This window comes from Choloepus didactylus, chromosome 2 (genome assembly GCF_015220235.1).
Source record: "Choloepus didactylus isolate mChoDid1 chromosome 2, mChoDid1.pri, whole genome shotgun sequence".
Taxonomy (NCBI): domain Eukaryota; kingdom Metazoa; phylum Chordata; class Mammalia; order Pilosa; family Megalonychidae; genus Choloepus; species Choloepus didactylus.
Genome location: NC_051308.1, coordinates 141840881 through 141855675, shown reverse-complemented (window position 1 = coordinate 141855675; position 14795 = coordinate 141840881). Strand labels below are relative to the sequence as shown.

General features: G+C 37.4%; 1 protein-coding gene and 1 pseudogene across 1 annotated transcript; one reads left to right on the top strand and one right to left on the bottom strand.

The window, feature by feature from the left end:
• Positions 1-2521: 2521 nt before the first annotated feature.
• LOC119513497 lies at positions 2522-3101 on the bottom strand (annotated as a pseudogene).
• A 3421-nt stretch (positions 3102-6522) lies between these two features.
• LOC119518488 (glycine cleavage system H protein, mitochondrial-like) lies at positions 6523-7604 on the top strand. Its single transcript, XM_037815666.1, has one exon. It carries the CDS (start codon positions 6523-6525, stop codon positions 7042-7044), a length of 522 nt encoding a protein of 173 aa, XP_037671594.1. The 3' UTR covers positions 7045-7604.
• The last annotated feature ends 7191 nt before the right edge of the window (positions 7605-14795 follow it).

Below are 14795 nucleotides of genomic sequence, written 5' to 3'. Positions count from 1 at the left end.
TCTCTTTTCTCTCTCCCTCCTATCCTCCCACTTTCTGTCCTTTGTCTTTCCCCCACCCCCACCCCCCACTGCCCCATATCTCTCTCTGTGTGTGTCTGTCTCTCATTCTTTCTGCAGCTCCTTCCTCTCAACATGTTGTCTCACAAATTGAATCTGTCATGGTCTACTTGACTGGCTCTGGCTCCTCTATTTAGTGATACCATGAGAGTCCTTTGTGGTTTCTGAACTGTGGCCTGGAAACCCTCTCAGGCAGGAAGATTTTTTTGCATTTTGTTTTGTTTTATTTTGATTTTTTAACTTTATTTACCAAAAAAATAAAAATAAAACATTTCAAACAAAACAAAACATAGGAATAAGAAAACCAAATATCCTAAAATAACTACATTGCCTCCAATATGCTCCAACCATACCCCAAGAAAATCAATGAACCATAGTCATTCCTGAGCATTCCCATATCATTAAGATTACCATCAATATCTTATCTGTTCATATTACATTATCATTTCCCCTTCACTAATTGCTGTCTATCTCGAGGTCCCCGATATTCTACAATATAAGACACTTGGTTTATATTTCTTACAGAGTTCACAGTGGTATCAAACAATAGCTCTCCTTTTGTATCTGACTTATTTCACTAAACATTATGTCCTCAAGTTTCATCCATGTTGTCACATGCTTTACGACCTCATTCTTTCTCACTGCTGCATAGTATTCCATAGTATGTATGTGCCACAGTTTATTTATCCACTCATCTGATGTAAGACATTTAGGTTGCTTCCATCTCTCGGCAATTGTGAACAATGCCACTATGAACATTGGTGTACAAATATCTGTTCGTGTCACTGCTTTCAGGTCCTCTGGGTAAATACCGAGAAGTGAAATTGCTGGATCGTAGGGTAACTCAATACCTAGTTTTCTGATGAACTGCCAGACTGTCTTCCAAAGTGGCTGAACCATTGTACATTCCCACCAGCAATGAATAAGAGTTCCAATTTCTCCACATCCTCTCCAGCATTAGTAGTTTCCTGTTTGCTTAACAGCAGCCATTCTAATTGGTGTGGGTTCAGGCAGGAAGTTGAGGCAGTCATCGGGTACACCTGTGTTTCCCTTCTTCATTCAGGGATCTCTGTCCTGAGCTGCCTGTTGTCCTCTGATACCACTGCTTTAAATATTTTGTCTCTTTTGTAATTGTGATCCATCATGAATGGAAACAAACTCCAGACTTTTATTATTTTTAGGACACAATAAATTGCTTTTATTTCAGTATGGATCCACATTTTAGCATGTAGTGGTCCTGAAGAGAAAAGTTGAAAAATGCAGCAATATTTCAGGAAGTCAAGCCCACTAATTTTAGGGTCTGCTGTGCACACTAAGTTCTTTCTTAATCCTTGCTGAGGATCATGAGAGGCAGCAGCACTAAAACCCAACTATGCATTGAATTCAAGGTTCTTTTTTGTCCCAGTTGTCAGTTTCCAAACTAGACCCAAATAAACAAGGATGACCAAATGAGAGCCTTGTTTGTTTAAAACTTCTTCAACTTTTAAAAGCAAAAGCAATTACAAGAAAGAAGGAAAACAAAATTCAGAGGGATTGTGTGTGCTTACAAGTGTCTTCATGTGGCCTTTCTCCAAGTTTAACCACCAACGACTGGCAGGTCTGAATAACCCTAGTGACTGTTCTTTTCACCGTATCAAAACCCGAGCTAAAAAAAAAAAAAAAAAAAAAAAATGCATCTGCTGATGATGACAGCAGAGAGTGGGAGGGCTGAGGGCCCAGTTTTCATTTCCCAGGCTGGTGAAGAGTAAAGAAATGTGGTTCCAAAACTAAATGAGGGAAATCAGAGACTCTTTCCAAACTCATCTGATGGCTTCTGGCCAAAGCAAGGAAGTGTCATGGAAAGTGTTGAATGGTGATGGTGCAGGAAGGGATTTCAGGAGGAGGAAGGAAAATATGGGAACCTACAATAAAGGGGCATATGGGGGGGGGGTGCAGGGCTGGGGATATGAGGAAAGCCCTGAAAGAATTCCTTGCCAGACGCTAATTTCAGAAGGGAGCATAGAGGTTTACAATCTTTTCTTTGGCCAAGGATGGTAGTGGAGAGTGGAGAAAGGATGATGGTTTGAAGGGGATTAGTCATTTAAAACAAAAGAAAACAAAGCGGAGGGGAAGGGAGAGGAGGGGAGAAACTGGGGTGCAGGTGAAGCACCTACACACACCCAGCAAAAGTCCTACAGACTGCTACATGAAACCTTCACATCTATTCTAATAAGCCACCCCAATCTGGAGGGCTAGTGCAGAGGGAAGGAAAAAGGGAGAAGGCAGAGACACAGGCCATGTAATCAACAAGGTGATTGTGTGATGTGTCCTTTTCACAGTTAGATGTGCCCCACCGGTTATGATGGAAACCAATTTAAATATACTTTCTTGGTCCCAGAAGTTCAAAATGTGGACAGTGCTCACACTTGACAGTATGATTTGTTATAGCACAACTTATACATTTCAAATGGACAAAAATTTAGTATCATTTACAGTATCTTAATATAAAATGCCTTTGAATGGGATCTTCCCTTACAATACTTTGAGGTCTACAAGATGTATCTAGAAAATTTACTACTGTGAAAAATGAAGATTGCTTAAGTTGAATGGGGGTGAAGCGTTTCTGATTAATTGCTGTACACTGTCCTTCAGGCAGCTGAGGGAGTTTCATATTTTCTTTAGACGTCATTAGGCACCAAAGCTCTTGTAGGGCAACATTGATGCTGTATGAATTCTGCCATTTTGCTAGTGCTGATATGGCTCTTGGGTCCACCTCTCCATTAGAACTATTAACTCCAATCATATTAATTTTTGTTACAAATTTTACAAAGGGGGTTGCTTCTGGGTATTTAGATCCACATTTTATTTTAAGGCTGTATATTCAGTTTTCATAAATTGTTCTTAGAGGCCCAGTTATCATCCCTGTTCATCTTGTAAGTGTCTTGTCTTCATCTAGACCCCCAGCTAACTGTGCCGTCTCCTACTTCTTTCTGGCCTTCTTCAAGTTCTTCCAACAGTCGGAAATTGCGAGGGGCTTTTACTCCAGAACCCATGGTGGCTGCCATCTTGCATCACTATCCACTTATTTGTTTTTTGACATAACTGGTTTTTCCAGGCTCGCCTTGTACCTACCCTCTCCCTGCCCTGTAATCAGCCATTTTTCCAAGGATCTTTGATTCCTTTAAGTGGGGAATGGTGTTAGAGACTAATATTGAGGCACTTGATGAACTGTTTGTTTCTAAATTGTCTTTACTTTTTTGGCACTTTCAGTGGACAGAGCTAGGAAATTTATTCATGTATATATACATATATAAACACCTACCAACATACATATAATACACATGCACAATATATACATGTGCACATATACATGTTTATATATACATTTATATTTCAGAAATCATGAATTCATATTGATACATCCAATTTAATACCTCTCTCTACAATGTTCTTTCTTTCCATTTCCCATTGAATAATACGTCCCTTTTCACATTGTGAAAATAGAGATTCCAAAAATTGTCAATTCATTTACTTATTTGCTCAATCCTATAATATAGTTTCAGAATTGCTTCAATATTAAAAAAGAAAAAAACCTGCTAAATAGAGTTCAGGATTAGCTCACAGTTCCAACACCACTCCCCCAGACAACCCTACCCAAGACTCAGAGTTTATAGGGTATACACTTGAATACATTCGTGTTCTCAAATTATTTCAATTATTTATTTTCCTCCTTATGTGTGGTTACGATGTTCATTTGAAGTATGATTGGATTCATTTGTTTCAGTTAAATGCTTTCAGTTTTAGTTTTTTTCCCTCTTCAGAGCCTTGGTCATTTAAATTATTTTGTAAAACATTAACATATAAAATACTAATATGTAAAACATTAACAGGCTTCCAAAGTCCATATGATTAAAACTCAGAATTGTCACTCCCTCCTATACCCCTTCCACTCTGTTATACACACACACACACACACACACACACACACACACACACACACACACACAGTATGTAATCAGCATCGTTTTTGGTTTATCCCTTTTGTGTTTTTTTTTTGTAAAGATAAACAAATATATATGCTTATTTCCCCTTATTTCTTACACTAAGGTAGCATACTACATATATATTGTTTGCCTTTTTCTTTTTTCACTTAATGACATCTTTAAACTGCTAAAAAAAAAAAAAAAAAAAAACCTACCCCACCTAAAATCTATAACCAAAATAGCTTTCAAAATTCAAAGTGAAAAAGAGGGTTTCAGACAAGCAAAAACAGAATACAGAAATTCTGAAGAAAATTCTTCAATCTGATTAAAACATGATTCCAAACAGAAGTATAGAACTACATGAAAGAATGAAGAGCATCAGAAAATGTAGGAATATGGATAAATATAAAGAAGAATTTATTGTATAAAGAAGAGGTCAAGGAGGAGTTAACATGGCAGCATAGAGATGTGTGGAAGTTAGTTAGTCCCTTGAAACAATAAGCGATGAGAAACAACTCGTAAATGATCTGGAGCAACTGCTGAGGGACAACTGTGACTGTTCACACATCGTACAGCAACCTGGATTGGGTAGAATGGCTGAGATTGCAGCATGAAACCTGTAAGTAAAAACTGCAAAACTGTGCCAGGAGCCCCCTCCCCTCACTGCAGGCTGAGCTGCAAAACCTCACTGTAGGAAAAAGCAGCACTCTCCAAGCAAGCGAATATAGCCCAGCTGAGCTCCAACTGGGGTTTTAATTAACAAATGTGGACTGCTGAATACAACCTACAAACAGAGACAAGCAGAAAAGTACCCTGAGATTGCTCCCAGTGGAGAGGAAGTGGGGCTGAGCAGGTTAGGAAAAACACAGTGGCTAGAGACCTCACAGGAAAGTCTCTTAACCTCTAAGACACACCCTCAGGAAGACTTGAAACTGAATATAACCCCATTCTGAATCTGAACCCATTCTGGTCTGGGAAAATCTGATTGGGGTAACTGGGGAAGCCAGGTGCCTACACAACAGAGGACTACAAACTACAATGGAAATGGCAGAGATATGGCCCAGTCAAATGAACAAAATTACACCTCAGTCATGATACAGTGGAAATATTGTTTCACTTTAATGAAACAATTAAAGATTTCCAAAAAAAGATATGCTAAATCAAATAAAAAAACAAATCAATGAGTTCAGAAAAGACATAGCAAAAGAGATGAAGGATATAAAGAAAATATTGGGCAAACATAAGGTAGAAAATGAAAGTTTAAAAAATCTACTGGCAGAATCCATGGAAATGAAAGGCACGACACAAGAGATGAAAAACACAATGGAGACATACAAAAGCAGAGTTCAAGAGGCAGAAGAAAACACTCAGGAACTGGAGAACAAGGCAACTGAAAGCCTATAAACAAAAGAACAGATAGAAAAAAGAACGGAAAAATATGAGCAACGACTTGGGGAATTGAATGACAACATGAAGCGCATAAATGTATGTGCCATGGGTGTCCTAGAAGGAAAAGAGAAGGGAAAGGGACAGAAGGAATAAAAAAGGAAATAATCAATAAAAATTTCCCATCTCTCAGGAAAGACATAAAATTGCAGATCCAAGAAGCACAGCATACTCCAAACAGAATAGATCTGAATTGACCTATGCCAAGACACTTAATAATCAGATTGTCAAACGTCAAAGACAAAGAGAGAATCCTGAAAGCAGAGAAAAGTGATCCATCACATACAAAGGAAGCTTGATAAGTCTATGTGTGGATTTCTCAATAGAAACCATGGAGGCAAGAAGGAAGTGGTGTGATATATTTACGATACTGAAAGAGAAAAACCGCCAACCAAGAATCCTATATCCAGCAAAACTGTCCTTCAAATATGAGGGAAAGCTTAAAATATTCTCTGACAAAGAGACAATGACAGATTTTGTGAACAAGATACCTGCTCTACAGGAAACATGAAAGGGAGCACTACAGACAGAAAGGAAAAGACTGCAGTGAGAGATTTGGAAAACAATTTTGGGAGATAGTAGCACAGCAACGTAAGTACATTGAACAAAGATGACTGTGAATATGGTTGAAAGAGGAAGGTTGGGACCATGTGGGACACCAGAACAAAAGATGAAGGATAAAGACTGGGACTGTGTAACTCAGGGAAACCTAGGGTGCTCAACAATTATAATGGTTTCCTTGGTTATCTGTGTGGGGAGGGGGCTCCCGGCTTGGATCTGCAATTTTTACTTACAGATTTTATGCTGTGATCTCAGGCATTCCTTCCAATTCAGGTTGGTGTAGGATGAGTGGACAGTCATGCCCCCCCCAGTTATTCCAGATTATTTACTAGTTGTTCCTAGTTGTTTATTAGTTGTTCTAGGGGGATTAACTAGCTTCCATTCCTCTCTATGCTGCCATCTTAGATCCTATGTGACTCTTTTTAAAGTACTCCAGTACGCCCCGTCGGCCCGGTGTCCGCTTTGCGGCACCGCGACCCTCCGCACCCCTGCGAACATGGCGCTGCGCGCGGCACGGAGTGTGCGGATCGTCGTCTGCAGCCTGCGCGCGGCCTCGGCGCCCGCCACGTCCTGCCCGCGGCGGCCCTGGGGGCTGCGGACTGGCGCTGTTCGGACGCTGCGCACCGGCCCCGCTCTGCTCTCGGTGCGGAAATTCACAGACAAACATGAATGGATAACAACAGAAAATGGTATTGGAACAGTGGGCATCAGCAATTTTGCACAGGAAGCTTTGGGAGATGTTGTTTACTGTAGTCTACCCGAGGTTGGGACAAAATTGAACAAACAAGAGGAGTTTGGTGCTTTGGAAAGTGTGAAAGCTGCTAGTGAACTTTATTCTCCTCTGTCAGGAGAAGTAACAGAAATTAATGAAGCTCTTGCAGAGAATCCAGGACTTGTCAACAAATCTTGTTATGAAGATGGTTGGCTGATCAAGATGACACTGAGTAATCCTTCAGAACTTGATGAACTAATGAGTGAAGAAGCATATGAGAAATATATAAAATCTATTGAAGAGTGAAAATGGAACCCCTAAATAAACTAGTCTAAAACAGTATAATCCAGCAATATTTTAAATTACTGGTGGATAAAAATTTATAATAGCAACTTTTAGCAATACCATAGGAAAACAGAAACTACTTGTTCCAACTATGCTATTGAAAGAAAATACCCCTTAACTTTCTAATGATAGCAGGTAAACACAATCTGCATCTTTTTCATATCACCCAGTGATTTAGACCAGGATCTAGTTGTTATTTTCAGAATCCATGAAATTGTCAGAAGTAAAACTACTTGTAAAAATTATGTAATTCAGTTAAGATTGTTATCGTAAGCCTTACATAATATTGTAACTTGCTTACTTGAGTCCCTGGATTTGGGTCAAAATGCTTAATGATATATTCACTGGAAATAACTGGGAATAGACTTAAGTTTTTGTTAGTTGTACAGTGTCAGGTGAGAAACAGTAGTATCGTAACTTCCCAGTATACCACATTTGCTGGTGCTATTTTCATACAATGAAGCAACAGCCTTAGAGCAAAACAAGACACCCTTTAATAACAATAAAACATTCAGCTTCTCCATTAAAAAAAAAAAAAAAAAAAAAAAAAAGTACTCCAGTAACCAAACAAAAAACAAACAAATAAATAAATAAAGTACTCCAGTAACCAATCAAGACCTATGCTGAATGAGTGGGGCCACACCTCCATGGAAATAATCCAATCAAAGACCTTACCCACAGTTGGGTGGGTCACATTTCCATGGAAACAACCTAATCCAAAGGTTCCAACCTAATCAAAACAAATACATCTACCCCCACAAGATTGCATCAAAGATAATGGCATTTGGGGGCACATAATACAGCCAAACTGGCACAAGCAGCTTGGGGGCAAAAGAAAGCATCCCAAAATTTATTTTCAGTGAATAATTTTTGAAATCTAAGTAAGGTCCAGGTTTCATTTTTACTTAGATGAATTTAGAAGTAACATCAATTGGCCAAAATGTCTTGGGGTGATAACAGGAACTAATCTATGACTGTCTATGGGATATCAGATCCTTGTCCAATTCATGGATTGAGTCAATAGGCTTTTTTGTTCTGAATTAAATTTTATTTCACATTGATAGAAATCATGAAAAAGATTTACATTTTCTCACTTGAAAGCAAAACTTTTCAATGGAATAAAATCTTTTAACATAAACAAGATGTTCATTTGTATATGAATATAACTTTATATTCTTCAAAGTAAAAGACAATGCATTTATAAATAATTGTTTAAAAATTTTAAATCCAAACATAAACATAGCTTAATTATTAGCATTCTATATTGCACACTGCCAAATTATTTCAATTATCAATTAGCACGCATTTATACAGATGCAATCCCATCATTGTTTTGATCAGTTGGAATGCAGCCCAAAAATTAACAGTTCAAAAACACCAAGCATACACTCCAATTAAATATTAAACTGGATGGTAATTATACCGTACATATCAAGTTCTTACTAACCTTTGTTACCCAGAAATTTGTTTTCAAATAATTTTTACCAGTAATCCAAAAATATTGACTATACAAAATCAAAAGATTGCTGTTTTTGTTTGCACAAAAACTAATTTAAAAATCATTTGACTAAAGTCAAAATTTCAAAGACACTCATTGGCAGATAAAAATAAAGCAAAATTTTCTGATGGATTCTAATTTTCCACAGTAGTTGGTTTCAAACATGTACAAAAGAAGCAAAATTAAACTCTGTGCTACAAGGAGAATCATCTTAGACCAAATCCCCTTCGAAATTACAATTTTTAAGAAACAGTCTTAAATATTTCAGAACATACTAAAGAATGATCTAATTATTCTTCCAGTTGATTACAGAAAATTAAAATCACCGAAGCATTTCTGTTCCCTGAACTAAAGATTCTAATAACTGAATACCTCTAAATGTGGACGAAGATACAGTTGAAGAAATAAGAAGTTCAGAAGTTTTAAGTGATGTCTGGTTTCATTATAGGTATAAATACATCATAAATATCATGTAACTGTGATTCAGAATGTCAGATTACAGCATTCCAAGGAAGCAGTATTTGGTCTCCTATGAAGAATAATAAAGGAAGAACATGTGTCTTTTCTAGAGAGGAGAAAAGAATATTAAATGGAAATGATAGGAAAAAAAAAGTCTGGTCCCCAAAATTAAAGGGCCATTAATTGAGGAGAGCAATAATATTACTCTTTCATTATCACTTAGAAGTAATATCCCTATTATTAGGAATAATATAATACATCTCATTATTTTATATTACAATGATTATGTATATATGAATACATATTTAAATATATGGCCACTGTATGGTGACTAGGCAATTTTGGAATAAATCCATAGTCTAAGTCACAGCACACTTAATTCATTTATATTTTTTTTTATCATCATTTTATTGAGATATATTCACATACCACGCAGTCATACAAAACAAATTGTACTTTCGATTGTTTACAGTACCATTACATAGTTGTACATTCATCACCTAAATCAATCCCTGACACCTTCATTAGCACACACACAAAAATAACAAGAATAATAATTAGAGTGAAAAAGAACAATTGAAGTAAAAAAGAACACTGGGTACCTTTGTCTGTTTGTTTCCTTCCCCTACTTTTCTACACATCCATCCATAAACTAGACAAAGTGGAGTTTGGTCCTTATGGCTTTCCCAATCCCATTGTCACCCCTCATAAGCTACATTTTTATACAACTGTCTTCGAGATTCATGGGTTCTGGGTTGTAGTTTGATAGTTTCAGGTATCCACCACCAGCTACCCCAATTCTTTAGAACCTAAAAAGGGTTGTCTAAAGTGTGCGTAAGAGTGCCCACCAGAGTGATCTCTCAGCTCGTGTTGGAATCTCTCTGCCACTGAAGCTTATTTCATTTCCTTTCACATCCCCCTTTTGGTCAAGAAGATGTTCTCCGTCCCACGATGCCTGGTCTACATTCCTCCCTGGGAGTCATATTCCACATTGCCAGGGAGATTCACTCCCCTGGGTGTCTGATCCCACGTAGGGGGGAGGGCAGTGATTTCACCTTTCAAGTTGGCTTAGCCAGAGAGAGAGGGCCACATCTGAGCAACAAAGAGGCATTCAGGAGGAGACTCTTAGGCACAAATATAGGGAGGCCTAGCCTCTCCTTTGCAGCAACCGTTTTCCCAAGGGTAAAACTTATGGTAGAGGGCTCAACCCATCAAACCACCAGTCCCCTATGTCTGTTGTCATGTTAGCAACCATGGAGGTGGGGTAGGCGAATACCCCTGCATTCTCCACAGGCTCCTCAAGGGGGCACTACGTCTTTTTTTTTTTTCCTTGTTTTTCTTTCCTTTTTTTTTTTTTTAACTTTCCCTTCATTTTTAAATCAACTGTATGAAAAAAAAAAGTTAAAAAGAAAACAAACATACAATAAAAGAACATTTCAAAGAGACCATAACAAGGGAGTAAGAAAAAGACAACTAACCTAAGATAACTGCTTAACTTCCAACATGTTCCTACTTTACCCCAAGAAAGTTACATAATATAGCAACATTTCTGTGAACTTGTTCCTACTATATCCATCAGAAATTAACAGACCATAGTCATTTCTGGTTATCCCCAGAACGTTAAATAGCTTATCTGTTCTTCTTGGATTATTGTTCCCCCTTCCTTAATTGCTCTCTACTGCTAGTTCCCCTACATTCTACATTATAAACCATTTGTTTTACATTTTTCAAAGTTCACATTAGTGGTAGCATATAATATTTCTCTTTTTGTGCCTGACTTATTTCGCTCAGCATTATGTCTTCAAGGTTCATCCATGTTGTCATATGTTTCACGAGATCGTTCCTTCTTACTGCTGCGTAGTACTCCATCGTGTGTATATACCACATTTTATTTATCCACTCATCTGTTGAAGGACATTTGGGTTGTTTCCATCTCTTGGCAATTGTGAATAATGCTGCTATGAACATTGGCGTGCAGATATCTGTTCGTGTCACTGCTTTCCGATCTTCCGGGTATATACCGAGAAGTGCAATCGCTGGATCGAATGGTAACTCTATATCTAGTTTTCTAAGGAACTGCCAGACTGACTTCCAGAGTGGCTGAACCATTATACAGTCCCACCAACAATGAATAAGAGTTCCAATTTCTCCACATCCCCTCCAGCATTTGTAGTTTCCTGTTTGTTTAATGGCAGCCATTCTAACCGGTGTTAGATGGTATCTCATTGTGGTCTTAATTTGCATCTCTCTAATAGCTAGTGAAGCTGAACATTTTTTCATGTGTTTCTTGGCCATTTGTATTTCCTCTTCAGAGAACTGTCTTTTCATATCTTTTGCCCATTTTATAATTGGGCTGTCTGTACTATTGTCATTGAGTTGTAGGATTTCTTTGTATATGCAAGATATCAGTCTTTTGTCAGATACATGGTTTCCAAAAATTTTTTCCCATTGAGTTGGCTGCCTCTTTACCTTTTTGAGAAATTCCTTTGAGGTGCAGAAACTTCTAAGCTTGAGGAATTCCCATTTATCTATTTTCTCTTTTGTTGCTTGTGCTTTGGGTGTAAAGTCTAGGAAGTGGCTGCCTAATACAAGGTCTTGAAGATGTTTTCCTACATTATCTTCTAGGAGTTTTATGGTACTTTCTTTTATATTGAGATCTTTGGTCCATTTTGAGTTAATTTTTGTGTAGGGGGTGAGGTAGGGGTCCTCTTTCATTCTTTTGGATATGGATATCCAACTCTCCCAGCCCCATTTGTTGAAAAGACCATTATGGCTCAGTTCAGTGACTTTGGGGGCCTTATCAAAGATCAGTCGGCCATAGATCTGAGGGTCTATCTCTGAATTCTCAATTCGATTCCATTGATCTATATGTCTATCTTTGTGCCAGTACCATGCTGTTTTGGCAACTGTGGCTTTATAATAAGCTTCAAAGTCAAGGAGTGTAAGTCCTCCCACTTCGCTTTTCTTTTTTAGAGTGTCTTTGGCAATTCGAGGCATCTTCCCTTTCCAAATAAATTTTATAACTAGCTTTTCCAAGTCTGCAAAGTAGGTTGTTGGAATTTTGATTGGGATTGCATTGAATCTGTAGATGAGTTTGGGTAGAATTGACATCTTAATGACATTTAGCCTTCCTATCCATGAACATGGAATATTTTTCCATCTTTTAAGGTCCCCTTCTATTTCTTTTAGTAGAGTTATGTAGTTTTCTTTGTATAGGTCTTTTACATCTTTGGTTAAGTTGATTCCTAGGTACTTGATTTTTTTAGTTGCTATTGAAAATGGTATCTTTTTCTTGAGTGTCTCTTCAGTTTGTTCATTTCTAGCATATAGAAACATTACTGACTTATGTGCATTAATCTTGTATCCCGCTACTTTGCTAAATTTGTTTATTAGCTCTAGTAGGTGTATCATCGATTTCTTAGGGTTTTCTGGATATAAGATCATATCATCTGCAAACAATGACAGTTTTACTTCTTCTTTTCCAATTTGGATGCCTTTTATTTCTTTGTCTCGCCGGATTGCCCTGGCTAGCACTTCCAGCACAATGTTGAATAACAGTGGTGACAGCGGGCATCCTTGTCTTGTTCCTGATCTTAGAGGGAAGGCTTTCAGTCTCTCACCATTGAGTACTATGCTGGCTGTGGGTTTTTCATATATGCTCTTTATCATGTTGAGGAAGTTTCCTTCAATTCCTACCTTTTGAAGTGTTTTTATCAAAAAGGGATGTTGGATTTTGTCAAATGCTTTTTCAGCATCTATTGAGATGATCAATTGATTTTTCCCTTTCGAGTTTTTAATGTGTTGTAATACATTGATTGTTTTTCTTATGTTGAACCATCCTTGCATGCCTGGAATGAACCCCACTTGGTCATGGTGTATGATTTTTTTAATGTGTCTTTGGATTCGATTTGCAAGTATTTTGTTGAGGATTTTTGCATCTATATTCATTAGGGAGATTGGCCGGTAGTTTTCCTTTTTTGTAGCATCTTTGCCTGGTTTTGGTATTAGATTGATGTTAGCTTCATAAAATGAGTTAGGTAGTGTTCCATTTTTTTCAATGTTTTGAAAGAGTTTGAGTAAGATTGGTGTCAGTTCTTTCTGGAAAGTTTGGTAGAATTCCCCTGTGAAGCCATCTGGCCCTGGGCATTTATTTGTGGGAAGATTTTTGATGACTGATTGGATCTCTTTGCTTGTGATGGGTTGGTTGAGGTCTTCTATTTCTTCTCTGGTCAGTCTAGGTTGTTCATATGTTTCCAGAAAATTGTCCATTTCTTCTACATTATCCAGTTTGTTGCCATACAGTTGTTCATAATATCCTCTTATAATTTTTTTAATTTCTTCAGGATCTGCAGTTATGTCACCTTTTTCATTCATTATTTTGTTTATATGGGTCTTCTCTCTTTTTGATTTTGTCAGTCTAGCTAGGGGCTTGTCAATCTTGTTGATCTTCTCAAAGAACCAACTTTTGGTGATATTTATCCTCTCTATTGTTTTTTTTGTTCTCTATGTCATTTATTTCTGCTTTAATCCTTGTTATTTCTTTTCTTGTACTTGGTTTAGGATTGGTTTGCTGTTGATTTTCTAGCTTCTTCAGTTGATCCATTAGTTCTTTGATTTTGGCTCTTTCTTCCTTTTTAATATATGCGTTTAGTGCTATAAATTTCCCCCTTAGCACTGCTTTTGCTGCATCCCATAGGTTTTGGTATGTTGTGTTCTCATTTTCATTCGTCTCTATATATTTAGCAATTTCTCTTGCTATTTCTTCTTTAACCCACTGATTGTTTAGGAGTGTGTTGTTTAACCTCCAGGTATTTGTGAATTTTCTAAGTCTCTGATGGTTATTGACTTCTAATTGTGTTCCATTGTGCTCAGAGAATGTGCTTTGAATAATTTCAATCTTTTTAAATTTATTGAGGCTTGTTTTATGTCCCAGCATATGATCTATTCTGGAGAAAGTTCCATGAGCACTAGAAAAGTATGTGTATCATGGTGATTTGGGATGTAATGTCCTGTATATGTCTGTTAAATCTAATTCATTTATCAGATTGTTTAGGTTTTCAATTTCCTTATTGGTCTTCTATCTGGTTGATCTATCTATAGGAGAGAGTGATGTGTTGAAGTCTCCCACAATTATTGTGGAAACATCAATTGCTTCCTTTAGTTTTGCCAGTGTTTCTCTCATGTATTTTGTGGCACCTTGATTGGGTGCATAGACATTTACGATTGTTATTTCTTCTTGCTGAATTGCCCCTTTTATTAGTATGTAGTGGCCTTCTTTGTCTCTCAAAACATCCCTGCATTTGAAGTCTATTTTATCTGAGATTAATATTGCTACACCTGCTTTCTTTTGGCTGTAGCTTGCATGAAATATTTTTTTCCATCCTTTCACTTTCAGTTTCTTTGTGTCCCTGTGTCTAAGATGAGTCTCTTGTATGCAACATATTGATGGTTCATTTTTTTTGATCCATTCTGTGAATCTATATCTTTTAATTGGGGAGTTTAATCCATTTACATTCAACGTTAAAACCGTGAAGGCATTTCTTGAATCGGCCATCTTATCCTTTGGTTTATGTTTGCCATATTTTTCCCTCTCTCTATTAATATCCTTTATTGTACCCATACCGAATCTCTTTAGTACTGAACCTTTCTCCAAGTCTCTCTGTCCTGTCTTTGTTTCTCTGTCTGTAGGGCTCCCTTTAGTATCTCCAGTAGGGCAGGTCTCTTGTTAGCAAATTCTCTCAGCATTTGTTTGTCT

Bases quoted from the DNA above. Each gene is read 5' to 3' on its own strand.
- LOC119518488 (XM_037815666.1), top strand. From the start codon at position 6,523: ATGGCGCTGCGCGCGGCACGGAGTGTGCGGATCGTCGTCTGCAGCCTG.